The 10,727-nt window shown below is 41.4% G+C and overlaps 2 protein-coding genes across 2 annotated transcripts in view; one reads left to right on the forward strand and one right to left on the reverse strand.

Annotated features, from left to right (window-relative positions):
- Nucleotides 1–10,727, reverse strand: part of LOC145451971 (RNA-binding motif, single-stranded-interacting protein 1-like) — a 248,113-nt gene that overhangs the window by 222,796 nt on the left and 14,590 nt on the right. The gene's annotated exons all lie outside the window — the stretch shown is intronic.
- The window catches only part of LOC145451970 (glucose dehydrogenase [FAD, quinone]-like), a 40,906-nt gene continuing 37,042 nt past the window's right edge, over nt 6,864–10,727 (forward strand). Inside the window, exons 1-2 of the mRNA XM_080330188.1 lie at nt 6,864–7,083; nt 7,151–7,211. Of these exons, the coding sequence (XP_080186314.1) occupies nt 6,975–7,083; nt 7,151–7,211 (170 nt within the window). The 5' untranslated portion in view covers nt 6,864–6,974. The remainder of the gene's footprint in view (nt 7,084–7,150; nt 7,212–10,727) is intronic.

Genomic DNA, 10,727 nt, shown 5'->3' on the forward strand with positions numbered 1-10,727 from the left:
AACAGGTAGTAATGCAACTACCTGACGAGAAACGAGGGGAGTGGTGGCTTCATCCCCCAGAGCTTAGGTTGATACACTTATGTTGGACGAGGTCTGCGATTCAGGTTGAATCTGAATTTGAAAAGGTCGAATGGGATTCACGATACTAGGGTTGTCGCAACCAATAATACCGTGCTGGTCGCCAAGAATCAGCTGCGCAAGTCACATCGGTACCATGAAACCCAACGTGTTGTTTTTATGTAATAGTGAATCATTACAAAAGTCGCATGCGTGATTGTTGTCTGACAAGTTTGAGGACCACATATTGTTGCCCTAAATCTGAACACAAATGTATAGAAGCAGCATCTCGACAAGTTGAAACTCACCAGTCGGTGAGTGAATCTCATAAATTGCACCGCAGAAACTGTGAGCCAAAGATAATAATTATATCGTGTGGCATCAGAAGGCTAATTCCAACCCAAATCACATTTCCCTTACAGTAACACTAACTAATAGGGATGGTGTGAACGTGAGGTTCACGTTCGCGTTCTGTGTGTGAACCTCGGAAATTTAGAGGTTCGCGTTCACAACAGAACCTTGGTAGGTTCTGCACTGTGAACCTTTTTCATATATTACATTTTTCACTTCATTCACATCTTTGATTCAAATTTATTGCATTTCAACTTCTGGCCACTCTATGCATGACGCTGGCAGCATTAAAAATAAACACTAAACGAGCATGCACATTGACTATCTCAAAAAATTTACTTTCTCTGTTACAAAAGTGGCGCTTTTCGCCAGAGCAAGCAAGCCACGACAGTAACATTTGTAATATTTCATTGTCTCTGATTTCTCGTCATCTTACGGGCGAATTTTCACACTTGCACTCTTTCACCATCGGCCTCCCTCATTTTTCATGTTCCCGTATATCTTCGTCTGTACTGCCCACTTTTTAGCCCGGCTCACCTACATCTGGGCTTTTCGTACGACACTGCATATGCAGTGAGGTCAGCGATGAGGAGCACAGATAAACCTCCGACACATAGAAGTGCATAACCAACTGCGCCACTGGCGTAATCTTGTATTCTCTGGTAAGTCTTCGTCGAAATTGTTGGCAAAGCGTCGGAAGATATTGATTTTAGGGGAGTATTATATCCTTTGATTGCGTCAGTTGATACATTTAGCGACGTTTAAAGCGCCAATATGTGCTTCAGCATTGTGGCATTATGTGGCCCGAGTCGTCGCGAGGTATCGCGTAAATTAATATAGGCCATCACTTTATTGAAAGATAGGGCTGGAATTAGCAATATGACGTCACGTGACGTCATGAGGTTCACGTTCGCGTTCACACAGAACCTTTTAGAAAGGTTCGCGTTCACACGAACCTGAACCTTTCAGAGGTTCACACCATCCTAACTATATTAAATATTATCTTCTCAGTCCACGCACAATGTGGAGCGGGGATGAATTATCATTTGTGATTCAACGGAATAGTGTGATATTTCGAGTAAAACTCTCAAAAATCAATTAACGTTTCGACTAAGGTGTATGTTAATTTGTATGTCAAACGATGACCCGCTAGACCAGAGGTTCTCAACCTTTTTGTCTTTGAGGACCCCTTTTGGACTTTCACGGACCCCGCGGACCCCCTCAGGTTTTTGTTCAAAATCAGTCCTATTATCGTGCAACCGTCATCTGTCTTGTGCAAATATTAACTGTAGGCCTGTGAGAAACTGTCACAAAATGGCGTTTCGTGAAAATAACATCATACTATATTATGTAGAAATTGGGTAGACTTTATTATCTCGAAAGGAATTTTGCAGCTGTATTTATTGTCTTGAAAATTCCCGTATTCGATTTGATATGAACGAGTGCCGAAAATATTTCCACAAAGACAGATGCTGGCGAATGTAGACGTAACATTAACACATAACGCTTCCGACGACACCTTTGGGTATGATCGCAACATAATATGGCACCAACATTTAGAAACAGAGTATTTAATGAACATAAAATGTCAAGCCTAGTCATTTCCATAGCATCTCATCTTGAAGTTATTCTGGAATATAGCGGTGATGTATATCACAGGAGAAAATGGACATCGTGGCGAGGTTTAAATCCCTTAATTGGAAGGGTTAGGAAATAAAATCCGGAATTTCAGTAGGCTATTGGCAATTAAAATGAGTTTGCACAGTATAGGATATTTTATATCAGACCGCTATTCCAATGATGTGAGTCCTGAAGTTTTAGCAATTATGAAGCGAAATTGCCTCATGCTTTCCCTCATTTAAAAAATACATATTAGTTATTATTCATTTTTCAAATTTAGAGGTTCCGCGGACCTCCTGAAAATGCTTTGCGGACCCCTAGGGGTCCGTGGACCCCCGCTTGAGAACCACTGCGCTAGACGATTTCATCTGGCCCGCGAAACAATTCTTAGTAGTTTGAAAATGCTTGAATGATTGAGAGTTTTTGTAAGAAATACTTCCTTTAAATAATCCCAATACAGCGAATGTCGAGCATGTTCATTGTCCAATGTTCATGGCCGCACTATATTACCATCCAAAAGCGGTGTTGTGGTTTCGTTCCAGAGACCATTAGGAACATGCCCGTGACATTGACACTCAATTCCGAGAAGATAAAAAGTGCACACTGAGATCAGAGTTTATGAAAAAATGGACCCATAAGTAGTTACTCACAGAAGCGAAAACGTCAATACGAGACCGTCACATGCAGGTTGCATGATAGGTACACAAAATATAATTCAAATATCTGAGGTCGCATTGCTGCATCACTTCTGACTCAAATTGTCAACAACGTAAATAGAAGGTTAGCACAATCCATACCGAGTAGGCTAGTGATCCAATCTTATCCGGTTAAAATCCCAAATATTTATGTTAGGCTATCGCTTATCATAACAAAACTGATGAGTATTACCGGTGTGTTATCAAATACGCGGCAAGCAATATGTTCCATGCGTGCGGTACTGCGAAGATGGGAAGTCCAACCGATAAGAGTGCTGTAGTCGATCCGCAGCTTCGGTAAGCTCTTACGAATCTCTCGTTCTCGAATTGATTGTCTGGTCTGTTTCAAGTTCGGATTTGGAAAGGACTTCGAAGGATCCTTCGACTAAGCAACTGTGTAAAATCGTTACTTCAAACTTTTTGTGATATCGAGGTCATGCGCCATCGCTTCCTTACCCTTTGTGAAATTTCAATGTAATATTGGCTGATCAGTGTCAAATAATTCTTCATTACATCGGCTGACAACTATGTGAAATGCATTCTTTAGGTGACTGCTTAATCGCGTCGAGAACGTGAAACAGTGACGAAATGCGTGCAGGAAGTTTCTCAAAGCGCCGAGGGGCGATGATGCTTGACATCGATATCACAGAGATAGATGTCGGACAATATGATCTCTCAAGAGAATCTCGTAGCTGCAGTTCGAATACGGTGGCTTTCTGAGGAAAATGGAAGCTTCCAATATTTTTTTCACACTATCAGCTTTAATTTGAGATCACATCATATTTAGAGCGCGGCGGTCCTTTAAAAAGCGTTCATAATGCATCAGTGTGCATTACTGTCGGGTATAGCAGACTGGCGGCATCGTGTTTTAGATTTAAACCCATTCTTACCGACAATGAAATCATACTGATCCTCCGCTTTCTCTTTTGTCACATCATGACCAAACATATAAAAAATCAATGCCGAAAAAACAGCAACCAGCACACCCTGCATACTATTTTGTCTGGCAACAACGCGGGTACAAACTTGATTGAATGGTGTGACTTGTCTTACGAATTCGGATATCGCTGGAATTGCTTGAGGCAACTGTACAGTATACGTTTGTCAACGTTGCGACGTCTGACCAATGTATTATGGTTCTCTGAATATATACACTGGCATAGTTCATAGCCAGTTAACAGACATACTCCATATCTTGTTGACATGAATACTGCTAGAAATTTTTTATTATCGTGCTTAATTCATCAATATTGCAGAAACTTGTTATTAAATCTTCAGCACGGCCAGTATAACTATTCTTGTGACAGTATAAACATGTATTTGAAAGGTTAATACAATGGCGTATTTAGCGTTAGGCGCTCGGACCCCCTTTTCAAATCAAATTTAAGTTGCTGTCGCGACGGCGGCCAATATCACTCCCAAGTTCCGAATTCGATGTACCCGTCACGAAATCTTGGATTGCACGTTACGCTGATTGATCAAAGAGACAAGGAGACATGGTGGCGCCTGTATCACAGTGCAGTTTTCAAATACACATTGTCTTCCTGATCTACGGCGAGAAATGAACTGTCGTGGAAATGACATACACAATTACAAATTCAAATTACAAACAATGCCATATAGCATCCACGTTCTTGATTGATACCGTAGCTTTGTAGTCTCTGTTAAAATGTAGGCGTGTGGCGCAACGTTATATTACCGCCGAAAACTTTGAGAATTGAGAAGTCGAATTGTAATCAGTGAGACAACTACATTCGATTAATATCAGCTATTATAAATTCTAAGATATCACAGGTATGGGATCACCCGGCCGTGCCTCACCTATGCCTTACTTCTCCTTTCACGCTTTATTTTCGAACAATAAATTGGCAAGTTGCGTGATTTTGGTAGTAAAAATGTTCGACATCTAGCAGACAGGCGAGGCATTGCCTTACTTGGCTCCCCTGACCCCACGTCACTGAGGTATCACACATTACAGTGGGTATGTATCCTATACTGCTGCAAATTGACCATTGTTTGGCTCCACCTACGTATGTCATCATGGGTCCTCGCATTTTAAGACTAGCATTAAGACGAACCTATAACTGATGGAAGTCTCAAACTTTGCATGAAGCTAAACCTTAACAATTATTATCCAGACTACAAAGTCATCAGGAATACCATGCAAGACTAAAAACGCATTAACTGTGAAAAAGCGTGTAAAAAGTAGATTCATACTTTTACTGTTGTCTACATCTGTTGAGAATCTAAATGTTAATTCTCTTAAGCTGCGAAAAATATCATGTCTCTCAGTGCAATACAATTACAAATATATAACTTGCACAAGATCTATGTAACTCAAGTTTCGCACACTCATTACTCAAATAAGGAAACCAGCATGATTAGTAAGAGTTTTTACAGAGAAAATACGATGCACACGACGAATCCCATGTAGTGATTTCGAATTTGCGCTATCATGACGTTACAATTTTTCAATTGTCACGTAGCAGTTGATTAACATGTATGGCTCTTCGGACGAAAAAGGTTCCCGACGCCTGATATATGCGGTTATGTACAACATACATGCGTCGTTCAAATAACGGGAGAATGAAATGTGGTCAGTGGAGTTTACCATGACGAACTTATGGCACGATACTTTGCGGACTATCTCAGAGTGTCTCCTCTACAATAGACAATTTTGGGGGGGTGCAATCCTGTCTGAAAGGTTCTGGTTCGTGTGAGCATTAGGTTTTATGAAAGGTTCGCTGGGAGCATGAACATAAGACAGTGGTTCCCGACCGGGGAGGAATTTTCACCTTGGTGGGAATTTTGCAGTTTGTAGGGAGGAATTCCACTTTAGAATTGTCACGGATTTCCCAAATTGTTCATGTCTGAACTGTCATTTAGACAACCACTTATATACGAACGTATGCTCCTTATGGCTGCTTTTTGCTGGAAGTATGTTCAAATGCTATTTGAAATCTCTCTTTCACATACAATTTCCCCCTTGTTAAAAAAACTAGTTCAGATGTACTGCAGTGTGCAAGACAATTTTGTAGGCCAGCGACGGCCTCTCAAGCAAATATAGGCCTATTCTAAGCGAGCAAATGTAGTACCGAATCTATCACAATAAGGCCTCTAGTGAAAGTATTTATCTTATATTTTCAAATCCACATTTTCAGACAGTGACAAAATATTCCAACGTCATCGATTCAAGTCAAAGAGGATCACTAGCCTTGCTTTATTTTTAGTGAACCGCTACCCGATCGAAATAAAGACATGTAAAACTTGGTGCAATGTTGCCGAAACGGAATGGGTGTCCTAAATTTCAATGAGCTCCAGCAGGAAATTTGATCACGTGCATGTGATATATCAAGGCTGTAACCCAGTAATGAGGCTCCGAGTCACAAGTCAATCTCACTTTCATTGTTTTGACTCGAGCCAAGTCGGGTCATTTTCAATTCACCATTGAGTTAAGTCCGGGTCCAAGCCACCGAGCAGAGGGTCAAGTCCGAGTCATGGTATTATGACTCGAGTCCGAGTCCAAGTCATTGTGTTGACTGCTCAGATTCCAGTTGAAGTCTTGTTAAACCCCCTTTTTATAACTAAGTTTGGTGATATTGAATGATTTGGATTTATAATATACTAATTTTCCTCACTTTGCGCAGTAAAAAACCCAAAGGTTCGTCTGCAAACACAAACCTCTGAAATATGAGATTACTAAACCGAACATGAACGTTGACAAAGCGTTTACATCATCCCTATGTAGCGCATGTGCAAAACTGCAAATGCTGAGAGCGATGTTAAAATGACTCGTATAAGACGATAGACGCCATGTCAAATGTTTTGCAGCCACTGCACTTCCCGAAACGTCAGATGTCAAACGACGTGTAGATACGCAGAATATCAACATGTTAGCATCGCGTCTGAACGAAATCAGAAGCCAAACTCCGCGCGGTGTATATGGCATATCGCCTCTGGTGTTAGAACTCCAAATGAAATGAATATATTTTGCCACCAATCGTCAGGATCCATATCAAAGAATACGACACTTTCCTTTCGGGCGATATCTCAGTATTTCACAGCATATCCATTATTGTAAAATATTCGCTATACTCCCTAATTCCGTAAATGGCGGAATCACCTGCGGCTAAATACCTATTTTGCGCTGTGAAACGCCGTATCTTGACAACAGTTTGAAGGTATATTTGATTTCTTGATGCTAATGCCATGTACTTACTGACTGACTGGCAGTGAAGGTGTTGGATTAAAATGAAGTTGATATTTGCATCAGCTGCACTTTTGTTTTCCCTGCTTTTGCGGATGTTTGGGGAAGACATCACTATTGAACAGGCCGAAGATGAATACGATTTCATAATAGGTCAGGATGAGGCTCAAAATATGTTTGGTCAGGAATTCACAAGCTCACGTATATGCTTTCAACGCAGTTGGTGCTTGTACCACCGGATGTGTAATCGCGAATAGGCTGACTGAAGATGAAAATGTCAAGTAAGATATGTAGGCTATAGGATCGTATGCATAATGCTTTGCATATGCCGTTACACTAAACTAACGGAATCTACTTTGAGTTCATCATTATATTTGATGACGTCAGACTTCGAAACACATTTCCACACGTTTAATCACCTGCTAAAATCCATTCGATGGCCTGTCCTTACAGTGGAAAATCAATTACCAAGCGCGTGATATTAGTTTCAGCGAGATGTTAAATGTATTATTGCAATTTACAATTGTTACACCATTCCTTATGTTGTTCTTTAATCATTTCTTTATTTTCTATTAATATATATTAATCTGGAAAGTGGAAAGATATGTAGGCAGAGAAGGAAGATATTCGAACTGAAAACCTGTTAAATTGTTGTCAAAATTAACCTTTGCTACAACCGAGTTAGGAGTGGATACTACCGCGAGTGATTGCGCAGAGCAGAGGCCGAATTCGTGTTGAGATCGGGCTTCGGGAGTTATTTCCCACTCGGGTTTAATAGCCACTTGACCAGTCGACGATATGACATTTGCACGGAATTTTTAGATGAAATCGGGCCCAAATTATGCTGCAATCAACCTCCACACGTTTGAGCTCAATGTTCATATACTGATTCCATCTCCGCTGCGGATTGTGCTCCGCTATAGATGATAGATCAAGACGTTATGAGAATTGAAAATAGCAATATGTTCACTGAACATTGTTCAGTTTGAGTTAACCTCACATGATTCGCACCATGGAAAGATTTATTCGCTCATCCCCGTTAGAGAACGTCCCGCGGAATTTCAAAATGAAAAAATACTGAGCTCGCCTATGGATTTATGCGATTATCATGGTCAGTCTTATTTTGGTCAAAACTTCATGTCTTAATGTATGGCGCGGAAAAGACAAGCCTCGAATAACCATTGCGTCCAAGTCCCGTACCCAGTCGTTGCACACTCCTACACTCAAGCACCCCGACGGTCTTTTAGACGGTACGAAACAAGGTATATAGACCGTTCTTCGGCTATTGTGACTACATTTATGAAAATTATATGTATTTAAAAATGAGGTGCAGCAGTTACGGCCCGGCTCCAATCCTCTTTATACCCTTCCGAGTGTCATCCGCGCCAGTTAGACCTTTCCCGAGAAACCAATGTCGGCAATCTTATCATGAGATCAAACCAGATTGTGTCATACGAATATGGGCACATTTTCATGATCAAGCCGTATTGTCGCAACAGCTTTTCTTTGTGTCTCGCTAATTGGCTATAGTGCCCAACATCTACAAACTATAGGCTCAAGATTTTTTGTTTTTCATTAATATTACATACATATTGAAATATTACTCTGGTTCGAACACGGCCCAAATTTACACCGTTCACGACCCCATACTTCAAGAACCCGAGGCATAAATGGTTTAGGGTGCGGCACTTTCACTGAGCGGCTTCGAGTTCACTCGAAATCTTCTCTGCAATTTTACAGAGTTCTGTTGCTGGAAGCTGGAATCACAGATACAAAGGAGCCGCGAGTGCTGCTATCCAGTCAACGCGGATCTCTTCAGCAAAGCCACGAACTACTATAAAATCTCTGAAATCTCAACAAACTTCACCATCACACCAATTTATAAGCTACCAGCATGTGGTAGAAGATCAGCTATTACGTGACACTTCTAGTTCATGATGATCAAACATGACCAGGCCTGTTTATTTTTGGATTTCTCCAAAAATAACAAAAATAGCTTATTTTTGGAGGATCTCCAAAAATAAGAATTGAAGGTGTTTTGAGCCCTATTACTACTGAAAAAATCCACCATAAGTATGTTATTATCATGTTTTCAAGTCCTCCAACACATAGATATCATCAGTGATCTTGATCTAACTTTCCAATACATTCTTAACAAATTTAGTCTTTGGCCTGGAGGATGCCTTCTAGAAAATATTAATCACTGCGAGACGCCCCACCCCCCCTTGATTTTCGAGATATCGGCCTCGAACGTCGCAATTGTGGGAAACATCGAGGTTAGGGGTCCAAAAATCGAGGAATGTCTAACTCTTCAAACTTTCCGATCTTCCAAGCCTTTGCTCCTGAAAAGCGCTCGTCAGTAATGCGCTTGAAACCTCTGATCCTCCACGAAGTTGCGTGCCTCATTGAACTTGACATCCCAACACCCTCTGACCAGAAAACCTTCCTTGTGGCGGTCCTCGTCCCAGTCCTCACCTGGACACAGGCGTCTGACCAGGCGCATGAGATCCTGCTGCTCCATGATCAGAACATCAAGACCATGAAGCTTCGTGACGGTGGTGCTCAGCTATGTGCGAGCGTGACCATGCGATCGAGAACGATCAGATGGATCCACCACAGCAGCGAAGTTGCACACGTCGGACTGTTTTCGTCCATAACATCAAGGAGCTTGGTACGGTTTCCAGTCAACCAAGAGGCCACCCTCTTCATTGACAATAAACGAGCGTCAACAAACTTGGGTTACACGCTTTCCATCTACTCTGGATCAAGTTGTGTTGCCGTCTGAAGCATCAGCAGATGAGTCCCGTCATCGTGTGGACGAAGTGATTGCGAAAGAGGTGGCTGTATATGATTTCGCCGTTCCCGTTGCCTCACTCAAGCTGCCTTCCCGTCTTCTCTACGTGTCGCACTGTGAAACTTATAGGAGTACAAAGGCGGAGGGGAGGGCAGGCAGGCAGGCAAGGTCAGCAGAAACGTGAAGTGGATTGAGTGGAAGTAGTTTTAGCATTTCGGTGACCCCCTTCCCTCACATAGGTGCTGTTTTGTGTGTTTTATGAGTTTTCTGGTCGTTTACATCGCTCTGACTTCTATATTTCACTGAAAAACATCATCCAAAAAAATCTTATTTTTGGATGTTTTCAAATCTTATTTTTGGAGAATCTCCAAAAATAAAACCCAATATCCAAAAATAAACAGGCCTGAACATGACCCGTTGATGATTCGTGACTGAAGATTGTGATTTGGCTTGGTGCGACCCTTAGTAAAATTACTCAATTACTCGGTTCCATTCTGGGTGTTGTTTGTTCTCTTTATTCATGTTATTATCGGTGGCTAGTAAGGTAGTAGTAGGCTAGTACCGCCCACAGCTGTAACACCATTGAATTCTTCGGCCCTTTGACATTTCTGTTCCGGGGGTTCTTAATCAGGGTCCGTAGACCCCATCGGGGTACGAAGCACCACCTCAGGGGGTACGAGATGCATTGTGGAATTAGGCCTATATGCTGTGGAAAATTTTCTTGACCAATTTATTCAACTGGAATATAGTCTATACGCGCTACGGGCGATTTTATGTGTATGGGCTTTCTGATGTTAATATAGGTAGTTAGGTACCATCAGCAATTGTGTTGAAAATGGACCAGGACCACGAGAAATCTTATTAGAAGCACACGTGGTACGATCGCTTAAAAGTATAGGAAGCAATGTTATTACTATGGCTCAATAATTATTGTAGTTGCTAATGATATGTTCCAATAATAATCGAAGGCAAAATCTAACGCTGATTTAATTTGACTTCGGCA

This window comes from Botryllus schlosseri, chromosome 12 (genome assembly GCF_051294905.1).
Source record: "Botryllus schlosseri isolate E-star chromosome 12, Bs_hap1, whole genome shotgun sequence".
NCBI lineage: Eukaryota > Metazoa > Chordata > Ascidiacea > Stolidobranchia > Styelidae > Botryllus > Botryllus schlosseri.